The 17,484-nt window shown below is 46.5% G+C and overlaps 1 protein-coding gene across 5 annotated transcripts in view; it reads right to left on the minus strand.

The window, feature by feature from the left end:
- The window catches only part of NOL4L (nucleolar protein 4 like), a 412,363-nt gene that overhangs the window by 126,127 nt on the left and 268,752 nt on the right, over nucleotides 1-17,484 (minus strand). For 4 of the 5 annotated variants that reach the window (XM_078651785.1, XM_078651786.1, XM_078651789.1 and 1 more), the window contains one exon: nucleotides 2,436-2,565. In XM_078651785.1, the coding sequence (XP_078507911.1) occupies nucleotides 2,436-2,565 (130 nt within the window). Of the gene's footprint in view, nucleotides 1-2,435; nucleotides 2,566-9,435; nucleotides 9,683-17,484 lie in introns of those variants that run through there. The other variant, XM_078651788.1, reaches the window with a different exon arrangement.

Genomic DNA, 17,484 nt, shown 5'->3' on the forward strand with positions numbered 1-17,484 from the left:
TCCCACCCGGCCAGGCACGGGGAGACGCGCACAGTGACCCGGAAGCAACCGGGAGGCGGCGCACCAGCCGCAAAGGGCCGGAAACCCGGAACAACGGCCGTGAAGAAGTCAATCCCCCCCAGCAAGCCCGGCAGGCCGGGGGGGAGACACATCAGGAAATCCAACCCCTGCCCGCGAAGCCAGGCAGCCGGGCAGGAGGAGCCAGAAGAGTCCGCACGCCACTCAAGCCCAGCAGGAGCCGGTGCAGCCCCTCATCACCAACAGCATCCAACAGCCATTCTGTCGAAGACAGAAAAAAAGAACAGGAGGGCTGCTGGGTAGATCCTACCTTTATACTCCCGGGGGGAGGGGCAGTAGGGATATCCCAGCATTCCTCTTGTTTTTATTTTCTGTCTGGAAGATGGTTATCTCCATAAGTTTCTGAATGGGCCGAGGACATAAGGGACCTGGGGGTAATAGTTGGTCAATTGCCATTTGCCACAGTGTCTGGTAACGGTTTGTTTCCTGGTACTGATTTATACTTTTTCTCTGCATTGCCCTTCTTTGTGAATTAAAAATGGACAGCAAGTGTCCGTCCCATCTTGATTATTGGTACAAATGTTGACACTTAACGGATTCTGGTGACACATCCACACTTTAAAGCGCATTGATTGCTCTGGCAAAAATGGAAATTAGAAATGTGTCAAATAAGGTGGCATTGGGAAATAGAGGATGAAGGAAAAAAATCAGACCCACTATCAGACAGATAAATACTTTTTAAAACGACCCCTAATCAGCCCACAATATTGAATGTTATAAAGACAAACCCTGCTCTTTGCATTGTGGGATCAAATATTGTCCATACAGAATAATCAGAATGTTTATTCCTTTGACAAAAATATATGTGGATTGTCAATCTAGACGACATGTAAGATGGTCTTTTTTTGGTAATGTGCGCCAGACTTTACTGGATAATGAAGAGAGAACAGTTTTACCCAGTAGCGGTATTGGCACAAACCAATGTTTTATATGTACTCGCAAGCTAAAATAACATCACATAATAAATGCTGTTTTGAAGGAATTAAGCTAATCCTGACATACTTTCAATGTCCGATAAAAACATTCACCTCAAAAACAAAATTGGGTAAAATAGCACTACAAATTTAAAATAAACATATCAAATTTGTCCCATGGTATCATAAAAAAACACATCCACAGAAGGCCCTATAACCAGGTCAACCTCATTCAATACAGAAGCCCAGAATAAGAATAAACAAACCAAGACATTTCTAAATCATGTTGATATTAAGATATGGTTAGGCAATTCTACTGTCCTAAGACAAAGTCCAAAAGCAGGGGTTTGGTGATAGAGACATTCCGCTTTGACATTTGTTACTCAGCAGACAGTGATGGGACGGAGTTACCGACGTGCAACTCTGGTTCTCTAGAACTGGCATGACTTATACATCTGCATGCTAGGATAATGCCAGCGTACAAGTTATCCCAACATGAGAATCTAGGAAAGATCCAACGATGGAGAACTAGAAGGGTCCTAGAGGAAGCTCTTGTGGGCACATGTTCATTACAACAGTCACACCTTCCAGTGCACTCATTTCTGCTGTATCCACACCAAGACCAGAGGCTTGGGGCGCTGACCAAAGTTTCATCATTTATTTGTCAGTAAGTTCAGTGATAGGACAGAGTTACTGCCTAACCTGTAAGTGCTTAACCTGTAACCGCAGTTCCCCAGATTCTGCGTGTTCTACGAATTTACATGTGGGGATGAATTATTCTTCCGTGCCAAGCGATGGCCCAGCACAGGAGTCTCCAACCCTTTCTGTAGTAAGAGCTACTCGTGTACCATGAAAATGATCCTGAGATACAAATACTTTTACAGTTTTAATACTGGCAACATCAGGAACAATTACATTAGTGGCCACCATGAGCAAGCTTACCAGCAGTGGTCACCTCAGAGCATCAGGCAAGGTTACCAGCAATAATGTAAAAAATGCTTCGTCAATGGGGAATGCTACGTGGGTAATACACAACAGCCCAAGTTGCAATGCCCCTGGCACCAAGTTAATATTAGTAATGTCTCCCCAAACACCAGCTCTTGATTTGAGAAAATGCACACTATTTTGTCTCACATACTCACTTTTCAATTTTGCATACCTGTATTTATTCAACCATGCAAAAGCTTCTAATTTGTTAGGCTGGGGTGTACACATGGGGGGCTACTTGTGGGTAGCTGAAGAGCTCCTGGCCTAGCATGATACCACTGGATAAGTCATCACAACATGAGAATCTCTAGAAACGCCTAGGATGGGGAACTGGAAGGCCCAGGGCGGAAGCTCTCGCGAGAGCACGTTGGTTACAAAAGGCACCCCTCCATCCCAAAGCCAGACCAGACAGGCGGGCAGTGTGCGGCAAACAATGGCGGGCCGTGTGCTCCTTACCGTCCTCCTGGCTGTGGCGGTTGTGTGGGCTGCGCATTCTCTCGTCGTGGCTGGGGCTGGCACGCTGATCAGCTGATAGCCATGTGCTGTCATTCATATCAAACTCCTCGCTGCTCAATGAAAGTTCATCCTGTAACAAAAGACAAGCAGGTCAGGGGATTGGGCCCAGCAGCTCCCGGTAGCAGGCGCGCGGCAGGAAGCACAACAAGGCCTGAGAGACGGCGCGCAGTGCCTCGAGAGCTGCCTCCCGAGGCGGCGCTGCGAATAGCTCTCGTGGTATTTTAAAACATCTCTCTCTGGCTCTCTTCCTCTCCCTCCCCTCCTCCACCCGGAGTATCCAAGGAAATAAATATGCGCTGGTGCATCGTTCGCCAAGGGCGCCCTCAATGGAGGCTGCGCGTTTCCGAAAACGAATGGACTGTAAGAACTTGGCGACATTTTTAAGTCGGTCCAAAGAAAGGTATCCTCTTCGCCATGGAATGCCCTGGAATGGAGCCCCAGAAACAAATACAGGGACTCTCGGGGCAAACTGTCTGCGACTGAGAGAGAGTCCCCTGGAATGACGTCTCTCTTTGCTTTCCAGTCTGACAGAACTGGCGTGGGAACGTCAGCAGATCTCTTGAGAAAGTGGTGTGGGAGCAGTGCACCAGCAGGTCTGGTGAGGAAGACTGGTATGGGAGCACCAGCAGGTATGGGGAGGGAGACTGGTGTGGGAGCACCAGTTTGTCTGGTGAGGAAGAGTGAGGTGAAGCACCAGCGGGCCTGGTGAGGAAGAGTGAGGTGAAGCACCAGCAGGTCTGGTGAGGAAGAGTGAGGTGAAGCACCAGCAGGTCTGGTGAGGAAGAGTGAGGTGAAGCACCAGCAGGTCTGGTGAGGAAGAGTGAGGTGAAGCACCAGCGGGCCTGGTGAGGAAGAGTGGCGTGGGAGCACCAGCAGGTCTGGGGAGGGAGACTGGTATGGGAGCACCAGCAGGTCTGGGGAGGGAGACTGGCATGGGAGTACCAGCAGGTCTGGTAAGGAAGACTGGTATGGGAGCACCAGCAGGTCTGGGGAGGGAGACTGGTGTGGGAGCAGTGCACCAGCGGGTCTGGTGAGGAAGAGTGGCGTGGGAGTACCAGCAGGTCTGGTGAGGAAGACTGGTATGGGAGCACCAGCAGGTCTGGGGAGGGAGACTGGTATGGGAGCACCAGCAGGTCTGGGGAGGGAGACTGGTGTGGGAGCACCAGTTTGTCTGGCGAGGAAGAGTGACGTGGGAGCACCAGCAGGTCTGGTGAGGAAGAGTGAGGTGAAGCACCAGCAGGTCTGGTGAGGAAGGGTGGTGTGGGAGCCCCAGCAGGTCTGGTGAGGAAGGGTGGCATGGGAGTACCAGCAGGTCTGGTGAGGAAGGGTGGCATGGGAGTACCAGCAGGTCTGGTGAGGAAGAGTGAGGCGAAGCACCAGCAGGTCTGGTGATGAAGAGTGGTGTGAAGCACCAGAAGGTCTGGTGAGGAAGAGTGACGTGGGAGCACCAGTTTGTCTGGTAAGGAAGACTGGTATGGGAGCACCAGCAGGTCTGGTGAAGAAGAGTGAGGTGAAACACCAGCAGGTCTGGTGATGAAGAGTGGTGTGAAGCACCAGAAGGTCTGGTGAGGAAAAGTGGTGTGGTAGCCCCAGCAGGTCTGGTGAGGAAGGGTGAGGTGAAGCACCAGCAGGTCTGGTGAGGAAGAGTGACGTGGGAGCACCAGTTTGTCTGGTGAGGAAGAGTGAGGTGAAGCACCGGCAGGTCTGGTAAGGAAGAGTGGTGTGGGAGCCCCAAGCAGGTCTGGTGAGGAAGGGTGAGGTGAAGCACCAGCAGGTCTGGTGAGGAAGAGTGACGTGGGAGCACCAGTTTGTCTGGTAAGGAAGAGTGAGGTGAAGCACCGGCAGGTCTGGTGAGGAAGAGTGGTGTGGGAGCCCCAGCAGGTCTGGTGAGGAAGAGTGGTGTGGGAGCCCCAAGCAGGTCTGGTGAGGAAGGGTGAGGTGAAGCACCAGCAGGTCTGGTGAGGAAGACTACTGTGGGTGCACCAGCAGGTCTGGTGTGGAAGAGTGAGGTGAAGCACCAGCAGGTGGCCTGCCACAATATATCAATCGTCCAGTTTTAACTACTTTTTTACCAATTCCTCTCAGAATTGTATTTTATGTATAATTGTTGTTTATGTATTTTGTATGTCTACATTGTATTGTTTTGGATAAAGTGCTTACCGCTCGTAACCTATGGTAAATACAATATAATTGATGTATAGGCACCTATATGTAAATGTTTCTGAATCTAGCCTTTTCATGTTTGACTTTTTAGATAAACCTCAATAAAAGAATAATCAATATGTTTTAAACAATTGTTGACTTATTGTACTGAGCTTGGGTCATCCCCCACATTATGTTAAATAAATTAATGTAATATTTACGGTATTTACTGCCTAGGAAAGGTTTTCTCTTTGGTATTTTGCCCTGTCCTAGGAGTTCTAGCGCCATACAGGGGGTCCTAGTTTTTCACACAGTATGTGGGAACGCCAGCAGGTTTTGTGAGGAAGAGTTGTGTGGGAGGTGAGGGCACGGAGTAGGCCCGCCAGCCCAGCAATTTCAAATGCTAACAATAGGACTGTAGAATCCTCACTAATCTGAAATAAACCCTCCTGCCTGGTTGGGCGGCTTACACTTCAACCCAAGTGCTGAAATGCCATACACCCGATTCCCTCCTGTCAATGGTCCCAATGGGCAAGTCACAGATAGCAGCTGCTACAACCTGCTGCCCCTGACATGTAGGCCCCCACTACCGTCTATAATCTCTGGCCTCACCAACTATGTATCCATAATATCCTTATCACAATTGGGGGCTTAACTTCCTATCAACAGGTAATAAAGAAAATGTAGTTCCAAAGAGCATTCACCCTGTTGCATATCTGTGAAGCTATCATGAATTCCTGCTCACTCATTCAAAAGAGTAGACATTCCTCAACTACTAACAGCTGAACTGAAACCAGGGCAGTCCCCCACTCACCCCGCTACCTAATGTGAATGCGGCTTTGGCCCTATGAATGTAAAACAGGGTAAAATCATGGCACAAGTTCTAAAAAACCGAAGTGGGGGAATATCCAAGTTAATTAGTATGGAAGTAACATCATGACCGAGACATCGCATGTGGCATGACATGAAGTGACATCACAACCCTTGACATCACAAGAAGTGATATCAGATCTTAAGACCTCACATACATGTAGCAGATCTATCATGAGTACAATGAAACTCATTACGAGATTTTACACATTAGATTTTGCGTCGGGTTGTGCCAAAAAAAAAGTGGTGCAACGCTGACGAAAAATCTAGGCCTCAACGTATACTTTTTTTTAACTCTGCCACAAATAAATTGACAGCAAGAAGGTTATTAATTTGAAAACACAGAGCGGTTACTTGCAGTTCAAAAATAAAATCCTTCAATATAGCACAGTGAGGTATGATGGAGATGTGACTCCTACACATTTTAACACTCAATGTCTTATATAACACATCCTGTACACTGATTTACACAATGATGTAAACCACTTTGACACCTACATTGGAATGAGTAGTTCTATAAACAAAATAAAACAAAATACTGGCATTTAAATTGCTATTGAGTAAATACTGGGACAGACAATACATCTGACGTTGTCACTGTGGATGCATATCTCATACACAGGGATTGAACAAAGTCAAAAACATGTCTCTCTTACGTACTTGTGAAGTAAGTAATAAGCTGTGTGCCTTTGTTTCTTTTTCACTGCATTTGAATCTAGCTGTTAGGCTCCAGATAGCTCCCCGGCATGATACTCGAACAAAGGGCGGCCTGATGGACCCTTAAGTTCGGCATTTGGTGTGGGCCCAGCTGGAATTTAATATAACAAAGCACCCTTGCCCCTGCACATTGCTTCTCGAAACGAAAGCAGACAAAGTGCAGGCGCAGCTCAATGTGTTCTGGGGTTTGAAAATTACACCGAGCAGTACAGCATATTTCAGTAGGGCCCGACTTCTTGGCAAGGTGGACAGTCTCTACCCAGTGAAAATAGTGGGTGGACACTGTCTAACTGTGTGTACCTCCAACTTGCACCCTGGGTAACACTCCCTTATATATAACAAAAGGTAAAACCAGGTTAGTGTAGAACAGAAGGGGCTTTGGTAGAAGGAACGTCTCGGATTAGGGCTAATCTGGCAGAATGACTGCCTGTAGGCAGCGCTAAGGCCCATGGTACACAAGAGGACCACCAGGAAAACACGGATTGGAGTCAATCTGGAGCTAGGAAACTGGACGAAGAAGGGGCGGGAGGAGTGCAGGACAGCAGACACAAGACTACCACACCAACGCACAGAGATGGATGGGGCTCTGGGAGAGGAAGAATGCAGAAAGAAAACAACAGCAAGTGGAACTGAGAAGAGCCGGAAGTGAAACAAAGTGAACCACTGAAAAATCGCAACCAATCACAAGTGAAAATACAACACAGCCGTAGTGGAAACCAGGGAACAGCAGACCTTACACTGGGTGGGATGGAGAAGAGAGCTAGGAAAGATACAGGTGAATTCCTAGCAGTAGAAAAGGTGGGTGCTGTGGGGATGAGGAACACAGAACACTGCCAAGAGGACCCAGGAGCCCACCCAAAAAACCCAAAGCAAACCATTTGAAAATGAAAGGAGACAAGAGAGCATGTGTGGCAAGAGACTGGGACAAGGAAAGGTCAGGCAGCACAGAAGTGCGGCATTAAAAAACAAGAAAAAAGCACAAGGCAGGCTGGGCCAGAGGATGGGGGCTGTCAATCCATCTGTTGAAGGACAATAAGGGGAAGCCAAGGACAATGGGCAGCCAGCGACCCGTAAAATCAAGAGGTCAGATCAATCGCAGGATGAGGCCACGGCCATGGAAAGAGGGCTACCTTCCTCCCTCTCAAAACGGCAGAACTTCATTTGGGCTAATTTTGGCCTATATTCTTGCATTCGATTGAATTTACTAGAACTGTCTGAAAAACACAGACAGAACAGATATCCAAGAGTTTGGCAGTCATAATAATAAGGCATCAGTGCAGTCAAACGTGATCCATTAATCAGGAAGATGAATCTATAGTCCAATGGACATAGACGCCTAGTTTTGAGAGTTTACTGATAATAACAATAAATTACTGTTATAAACCTAGCGCTCCAAAAGTTTTGCTTTTTGCTTAGCGCAGTAAATAACATTAGCCACTGTAAGTTAACGTAATTGTACTCAGTCTATCTACTTAAGGAGGATAAATAGCCTGAGTAGGACCTGCTGGGATATCACACACAGATGCCAGCAGCAAACACTTCATTCACTAAGCCATGTTACCCACCGAGTTATCTAACAGGTTAATGAATAGCTAAGTACACTGACAGTAGTTATGGTCAAGGTGTAAGAGAACTTTGTATGAAATTAGACTCTTTGAAATTTCTTATCAGACACAGAACGAATTCTCGATAAGTCCTTGTTTTCTTGCCTATCAGCTACCAGTCTATTACCATGAACATCTAGAAATAGCAAGAGATGATCTGGAACAACTACATAAAGACCAAGGTGCTCTGGTGAACAACCAATGATTTGTGGATCTTTTCTGTTGGACCATTCATCCTCAAACCACAGAGAGTTCAAGAGAAAGTGGTTTTTCAGAACCCTTTGTACAGTGGCTGCAACAAGAAATGGCATCCTTTAAACTGTCTCCATGGGCAAAAACTGCTCTCAAACTAAACAGAACATCTGAAAATACCCTAAAGAGTTTTTTTCTTGAATTAGTGGACATTCAGAGACTAGAAAAAGAAGCATGTGAAGGTGGACACAGAGCACCACCATACCACAAAGAAAACAAACCTGTCTGTAACTCCTCATTGAAGTCTGAGCCCTGTTGTAAAGATGTTGCAAGTGTGGTAACAGCAATACCTATACTATAATGAACAGGTGGCCAGTACCATAAATGGAGCCTCTAAGGGTAAAAATGATGTAAGTAGATGCCGTGAGCCAAAGCAGTGCATGACAACAAGATCTAAAGCACAAACTGTCCATAGCCAGTACATCGTGACATATGACCAGTGTTTTCTAACTTTATATTCCTGGAAGAGGTTCTACCTACAAAATATAGGACAACTCTTCTGATGCGTCTTCTGGGGCACAATTTCTTCCTCATGGTCCTACACAATCTAGTAGACCAGCCTCGAATGAAGCCTTTTTTCAATGGCATGGTGAGTTATGAATATTTCATACTCTCAGCCTCAACTATGCCAGGCATGAACCACACCAGCTCTGATCCTAAAACGGCACATATCTACCTCTGCTAACCATCGAGTTAAGCAACACTCAAAGGTCTGAATCCTTCGTTGTCACATACATGAGAACATAGATAACTCCAAACTCTACCACATGCAGAGTGTGGGGATCTGTAATCCAGTTGAACCCTGGACACCCACAATGCTGTATGTACCATGGTGCTGATGAGATAAACCAGTGGGCAAACTATAGCCAAGGATCAACAAACTCAAAAAGGGTCTTGAAACAGACAAGAATCGAGGGCCTTGGCATAATACTCTACATGGAGAGGCAAGGGAAAGAGGTACGAAATCAGACACAGTCTAAGGACATGCATTCTATATTCCCGAGGGTAAGCTGAATAAGAGGGTGAAGCCAGTAAGATACCACGGCAGGAAGAGAAGAGGGAACATACAGGAGACACAATCTTGATTGTGTGTAGGAAGGCCTGCCATGTTGTCTATTCTTAGCTAAGAGACCCTTAATGAAAAGAAATGGAAACCAGCGAAGTTGGGAATCTGCTGACACAGTGCACTGAACGCTTTAGAGAAAGAACAGCACAAAACACGAGCACACCTGGAAATTTGTTTAGAAGGGAAAAGATGGAGAAATGCAAGGAAATTACAAGGATAGAAAACTAACTGAAGCGCCAGGGTAGAAGGGCGTGTGAACCACAAAAAAACTCTTGTAACACACTCTGACCTTCGTATTAACACCCATTAGTTGTGATATTAAAACACCAGCATCATGGCTTTCGGAAAATGCCTGTTCGGGTCTTCCCAGTCGCTGGCATAACCCCTTCGTGGGGGAGACGCGTGCTCCAGGCACAGAAAGTCCTGTGTGCGAGCTTTTCAGGTGCTACCTGTGACACTCCTCCGAGGCTCGGCTCTTATCTCTGCAGCTATCGTGAATTACTGCTCACCCATTCCAAAGAGCAGGCAAGTTCCTCAACTGTAAAGAGCTGAAACCAGGGCACTCCCCACCCCTCTCCAAATGTGCACGTTGGTTGTGCCCAATGAGTGCGCCGCCGAGGGGGAAAGGCGCTGCCCCGCCAGCCCGCTCAGCCAAAGTTCAGAGCCTGCCCGTGCGTGACAGACGCTTGCCAAGGCCGGCGTTATGTTTCCATGACTCGTGCAAGCTGCTGTAGTTCCGCGCTTCCCTCAAAAGCGTAGCGGCGGCCCAAATATTTGAGGGTAGAAACCGTAGGATAATTTACTATTCTAACCCCACGTCTCGAATATTTTGAGGAAAGTGTGTTTTCGCGAGTCTGCATGCTTGCAATGCATACACTTGCTCAGTCGAGGCGGGAAAGCATGGAAAGACAGGTAGTTACAACAGACGGAACTCCTGCGCAGGGCCATGGCGTATTCACAAACAGCCTGAAAGGGGTTGGGCAAAGAGCTCGGTCTAGTTGGCATCACGCACAAACTCTTCAGAAGAAACCGTTTGTTTTTCTCCATTCGGGTGGCCACGATGGTTATTTGTTCTGGAGCCAGGCCGGCTGCAAACACGCATGCCCGGCTCATACCCCAAGATCTTTCATTGTCTTCACGCTCTCTAACATCAAAAGTCTGACTTCACCACTCAGTTTGTCACCTTGTTTCATTCGCTCTTAATTGGCCTGTGGCATAAACCCCTTTATAATAATACTAATCACTTCATTCATTCACAAAACCATTCCATTCTTTGCTCTATGAATGAATAGTAACTTCTATCTTTAAAGAGCTCAACTTATCCAGGTAGGCTGGGACACATTGCAAACCAACAAGTCCCTTGAAATCCTCAACGCACAGTAGTTACGTGAGAATAATAATACTTTGATTTTGTAGAACGTGTAACACTGCAGAGTCTAAGCGCTGAGAAGGAAGCAAAAGCAGTCTGAAGGCGCCCTTATCACCACCCTAGTTCCTGCCAAAGTCTTCAGGCAGATCTGCTATTTGTTGAGCGGTGGGCACTAGGAGAAGCTGCTAGCAGGTAAAATTAAGTGAGAATGTGACAGACAACCTTGGAGCCCAGCGGCTCACGCAGATGGACAATGTTTCCCCTACCAGCTAACACTGCTAAAAATAAATTTTGGAGCACCAGGAAAAACTGCATTATGCCATTCCTATCTTTACACTTGCTCAAGTGCCTTAGTATATCATTTGCAGTAATCTGGACCACTCCTGTAGCCATTTCTATGTCCAGCCTCTCAGACAGAGCAACTACCTGGTTGCAAACAACATGCTGTTAGCTTACCAAGAATTTACAGTGGGCTTAAAGCCCACCCATCGCTTACTACTGGTTGGCTTATTTGTCACTCTTATCTACTTGCTTCTTATTCGATGGCTTGCTTTGTCCATCTTGTCTTTCTTTCTCCAATGTGTTCCTGTCCCCACCCGCTCCTACGTTACTCGATGCTGTACAACATGAACAAAAGGCATTGGAAAATGCAAGACCTATAGGCTTTGCCAATGCTTGTTTTAGATGACACCACAGGGCAGTTTCTTGCTGGCCTTAATGTAGTACTGACCCTGCTCAGGTACAGGAGTCGAAATGCCTCAACCCTGTTCCCACCCTCAAGCAACCTGGCCTCATGAAAGTAGGAGATGCCAGACAACCATCCAACAAATAACCAGAAGTCACAAGGAGGGGCTAGATAGAGTGTGTAATAGATAAAACAAGAGTTAAACAGTCTTTGCAGGACTTCACCCACTCTCATACAACTTCAGAAGGGGGCAGCAAACATCCTTACACTACTAGTCCAAGGCATGGTTCTGTATTTTTCACTTCAGAGGTTCTTCATTTATTAACCCCTTCGATGCTGATGACGAGCTCAGCTCGTCATCAGCTACGGCGCTCGTGTGCTGATGACGAGCTGAGCTCGTCATGTAACGCGGTAAATTGAAAATTGCCGCACACAGCGGGAAAAGCCGCCGCAGCGATGCGGTTAAAGCTCAAAGGAAGGCCCTTTGTGTAGATTAACTTTCTAACCTTTAAAAGCTACTGACAGTAGAGGTGTGGAGAGGTCTGTGCTTGTGCAGATTTCACTAGTAAGACCTCAACTAATCAGTTGAAAGCCAGCAACAAGGGACAGATGCACCTAACCTGGCTAGGAGAAAATCTGCACAAAACACGCAATCACCCTGACTGAAGACAGACATACATTTTTAGGTTGAAGCCTAACAGACAGCGCAGCTGTCTGGTTTTCTAATGACAAACTGGGGACATTCAAAAAGTTTCCCTGGGAAGGCCTTCCATCCATTTCTTACAATTGACGTTGTGGTATGTAACTCACATTTGCTAGCTTTCTATTTGCTGGCTTAATTTGTTTTAGGCTGTCCGGCTTGAGTTCGCCCCTTTCCTTGCCCAAACCCTATTTGCTGTATTCTTCCACCAGTGCTGAATTTCTGCAAACAGGCCTTTAAATCTTGTTCTTATCTTGTCACATTAGCTGTGCTTTCAAAGGCAGGTGTCAAATGTCGGGCTCTGTTTCCAGGGAGCTTGGGTTTACTTTTCTTTCTCTGATTTCAAAGTGAGAGGATTTATGTGACAATCATGCCGGCTACTCAGGGTGTGCTGTGTGATATTTCTTTTCTTTATGACAAAATATATATATCTGTAAATGAACTGTGTAGATATTTCATAATATGGAAAGCACAAATTAAGCACACTTTTTGGTAATATTGAGGTGTGGAGGAAACATATTTTAATGTGATCAAAAAAACATTAATACACTAGGTGATGACATTTCCATACATTATCATGTGTGCACTGTATACTTTTATCAATAAAACTTTATGTCTGTGCAAATATAATGGTAATTTCAATTGAAGGTGTGTTGTCTGTAATGGCAGTGCACTACCCCACCATGCATACTCCACTTTACTCCACTCTACACCACTCCACCCCACTGCCCTCTACTCTGCACCACTCCACACTATGCAACTCCACACTGCATTACTGTACTCTACTCTGCACCACTCCACTCTTGGCCACTTCACTCAAAGCCTCTCTTCTCTACAACACTACGCCAATCCACTCTACCCACACTCCTCTACTATGCACTACTGCACCCCATGCCAATCCACTTAAAGCCACTCTAATCTGCTTGCACCACTGCATTCTACGCCACTTCACTTTGAAACATTCAACTCTATGCCACTGCACTCTGCACCACTCTATTCCACTCTGCACCATTCAGTTAAATGCCACTGCAGTCTACCTTGTGCCACTCCCCTTCACGCTGCAGCATCCTACGCCACTAAACTCTATACCACATTACTCAAAAGCAATACACTGTATGCCAATTTACTCTGCACCACTGCATTGTATGCCACTATACTCTGCCACTCTCTACGTCACTGCACTCTACTCTACAACGTTTCACTATACTCTGCACCTCTCTACGCCACTGCACTCTACCCTTATGCACTCTGTGCCACTCTAATCTACACCACTACACTCTATGAACTTCTCTGCAACACTGAACTCTCTGCCAGTGAACTCTATACCACTCTACTCTGTGCCACAGCTTTCTACTCTATAACACTTGACTGCACGCTAAGCCAATGAATTCTATGCCACTACACTCTACTCCAATCCAATCTACGCCTCTCTACTCCACTCTACTCTGCCAGTTCACTCCATATCACTGTATTATGCACCCCTGCACTCTTAGCCACTGCACCACTGAACTCTGCATGCCTGAACTCTGCACAACTCTATGCCAAGGCACTCTACGCCACTGCACTGTACTCTAAACCACTCAACTCTATGCTACTCTACTGCACTCTATGCCAATGCAGGCAATGCCACTACGCTCTACGGCTCTCTAATCCATTCTGCACCCCTGCACTCTACACCAGTGCGCTCTACGCCACTGTACTCTACACCTCTGTACTTTACCCTCCACCACTCTACGCCACTTCACTCTACTCCAAACCAATCTACTCTACGTTAGTGAACTCTAGGCCACTCTATTCCATTCTATGCCACTGCAATCTACTGTATGCAACTCTACTCTAACTCACTGAACTCTGCACCAATGGACACTGCATCACTTTACTCAAAACCAATGCACTCTACGCCAATCTACTCTGCACCACTGCACTTTAGGCCTCTTCACTGAAGTCCACTCTACGACATTCCACAATACTCCACTCTATGACGCTCTATTCAATTAAACTCTACCCCATTCTGTGGCACTCCATTCTACAACACTCTACTCCACTCAATGCTATTCCACTCTCCTACACTACTCCACTCTATGGTGCTCCACTCTATGACAATCTACTTTGCTGTAAGTCACTCTCTACACCACTTCACAACACCATGTCACTCCACTCTACAACCCTCTCCACTCTGACACACTACACCCTCCACAACACTGTACATGACTCCACTCTATGACACTCCACTTCACTCAACACCACTCCACACCATTTCATGACTGTCTACTCCAGTCCATAACACTCCCCTCCACTCTCTTTCACCCCATTATCTTTTAGCCATGCTGAACAGCAGCCACGCTGGTGAACATCGTAGCTACAACATATTGGCAAAGTCAATAGCTCTTGGACAGGCGTGATCTATTGGCTTTGATAATGTTTGTTCCTTCTGCAATCAGCAGACCCATGAATCACAAAACCAAGATGTAGGGACCTTTAGGCACTCTCTCTCTCTCTCTCTCTCTCACTATGTCGTTCAGACGCTTTTAAAGCACAAAATACAACAGTATAAATGGTATAATATGGACACTATTTCACAGATACCTGTGAAATATGGTTTTCATAACCACAATGACTGCCCCCCAACCACCATGCAGAACACTGTATGCGGCAATGGGGAAACAAATTATGTGGTACAGTTATCTAAATTATACTTTAAGAAAGACAGATTAGTCAATATTAAATAGCATATTATCTGGCTGTATTATCTTGATCCACTGAGGTAGAAACAGCATGTTTAGTTGAGATTGCAAATTATGTGGCAAATTTACTTCCACGTACATAAAAGTCCATAACAATGCAGTAAATGCTCCAGCCATAGATAGCACAGTTGCACTTGTCTTTACAACTATCTATTGTTTTTTTAACAACCTATCCATGAAAGGTAAACAATACTTAACCATTCTAATTCCAATCAGTGCCCATTGTTAGCTGCAGCGTGAACAGAACAGCTTAAATAATCACCGATTTTCTTAACAAAGCAAAGGGTGTTTTCCTAAAATTCTAGGGCCATAACAAGATAATAATGTATTAGTCTCTTCTTTTTACTGCAAACTGACAAACAGTGGAAGATCCGTTGCAGATAAAATTCCGTAAACTAAGTCTTTCCCTACAGGTTCAACACCCCAAAGTGGATGTTAAGAGCACAGCTATCACTTACAATGCAGGTTTTGCACCTCCTTCCCTCTGCAGGCAACGCTTGGCCTGTTGTTTAAAAAAAAACACACCTGTCCTGAAAGCCACATCTCTCAAACACGCCACTCCCTGTACTTGGTTACATCACCTTGGGACCCAGCTGCGCAGCGCTGTCTGTGGGATCAAGAGCAGCGCCCGCCTCCGAAGGAGACTTCAGCCCTTCCGGCTGCGCGCTCTGTGGCAGGGAGAGAATCAATACCGGCCGGCCCCACCCTGCGGGCTGATATGGCTTTCAGGAAAGGTCCCTGCCTTTGTTTGGCAAGCAGGTAACCGGAGATGGCTAGGGAACCTCTGCCAAGAACATGTTTCTGGGACATCGATGTTCTCAGGAGAGGTCTGGCAGGTGGGCCTGCAAACCCCTACAATCCACTTCCGATTTGGAGCCCTGTCCCCAGACCCACGTGCCCCAACCTTTATAAATCCCAGCCCTGCGAGAGCCTCCCTGAGTCATTGTTATTCCTCGCTTCCTAAATCCGTTCAGACCCCTAGCCTATATTCATGCAGTATACAGCGTAGGTGAGCGAGGGAGCGACCCATCCCCGATCTGCATGACATCAACATAAAATAAATATACCTACAATATGCCTAAATGAAAATAATGTATATATATATTTTTATATCGCACTCGGACCCGAGGGTACCTAACAGTTGTAGCAATAGATGTGGAACACAGTTCGAAGCATTTAGTTTGACAATTTTAATTCAAAGAACAGTCACTTAAATTGCATTCTGTCTGAAATTAAAACTTTAGGCCAGATGTAAAAACATTTTTAGCTGTTGCAAACACTCCAATTCGCAAACTTGGAGTGTTTACGACCCCCAAAAAGTTATTTCCAATGGACCAAATCCATTTTAGGAGTTGGTTAAGTTTTGAGGACTCCTGAAATGGGTTTCTCAATGGATACCATATCGCAATTTGGAAGTGTGTTGTGGGCGTCCCTTCCAAATTGTGGAAATAAATATCGATGTATCAATGGTTTGCAAACGGATTTCTGGCTGCAAGCCATTGAAAAGTTACTGACTTCCAAGTTGGAGTGGTAACTCATTCGCAAAAATGGGTCCAAATGGACCCATACCCCATTGGATCTCTTCCCCTATTGAAACTGAGGTGGCTGCTTCAGAGGGAGTTGTCAGTGGTCCAGAGGACCGCTGCAAATCTCAGTGAAACTTTCCAAAAGTCAAACTTTTTAGGTCTCGGCTGGCGTAGGCTGCGCACATGCGCAGTCTCGCTGACGAGATTTAACGACTTTGAGTAGCGAGGTTAAGCCCCGCCCCTCTTCTCCATTGGCTGGCCTCCTAAACGGTGGCCAACCATTGGAGAAGAGGTCCCAGTGACGTTCTTCTTTGGATCTTAGCTCCGTCCTTTTCGGATTGGGGGGCGTGTTTTTGACTTTCTTTCTACTTAGTAACATTGTCAGTCAAAAACACGCCCCCCAGTCTGAAAAGTACGGGCCTAAGGCTCTGGGTATAGCTCCTCCCGCACACAGCACACCACTAACTCCTTGTTTGTTCTCCTTCGCCTCCCAGGCCTCGCCTCCTCCTGTATCAGCGCGGAGGGTGAAGCCATTATTTTCCAAGCCCTCCCCACCACACACCCTCCTCCCGCACACAGCACACCACTAACTCCTCGTCCCCCATCTTACCTCAGCCAGCGCCTACCCGTGGGTGAGCAGGCTCGGAATTAGATCCGAGGGGGAGCGGCGCCAGGCCCGAGAGTAGATCCAGGTGCTGCGGAGGGGGAGAAGGCCCAGGGCCCGCGCGGAGGGAGGTAGTAGTGTGTTATATACTACACAACTTGGAAGGGAGGGGCTTAAGCGCCATCTTGGTCAGTGTTCTAGTGTTTATGGAAGCTGGCCTTAAAAGCATAACTGCTGCAATTCCACATCTCTGCTATAAGTTTTCAAATAGTTTATACTCTATGGGAGTCGCATGTCAGCGCCACCCCAGATACTGTTTGTTTTAATGTAACCGCTTTTAATTGCTTTTTTCCACTTTTGAGGGTTTTCTAAAGGAAGCATTAGAATGGGTTTGGTGAAAACTCCGTTATGTTCACTAGAGTGGGGTTAGTGTTAAGAGGTGAGGTGGAAAGGTGTAGTGTCTCAAATGTAAATGTAAATGTACAGGAATTTATATAGCGCAAATCACGAGCGGTTTCTAAGCGCTTGCTTAGGGAACCCGTCCTGGTATTCCCCTGTGAGATAACCCCAGCAGGGTATCCGCAAGGTGAAAGCCAGGCATCCCGCCGCGAGGGGCCATTGTGGAGATTAAGCAAGCTATTGCCCAGAGTCGCAGAGTGTGAACCCGTGAATCGAGTAGGCACCGGAGCGAGAATTGTCGAGTCCGTGGA

The sequence above is a fragment of the Lissotriton helveticus genome, chromosome 7 (assembly GCF_964261635.1).
Source record: "Lissotriton helveticus chromosome 7, aLisHel1.1, whole genome shotgun sequence".
Classification (NCBI taxonomy): domain Eukaryota; kingdom Metazoa; phylum Chordata; class Amphibia; order Caudata; family Salamandridae; genus Lissotriton; species Lissotriton helveticus.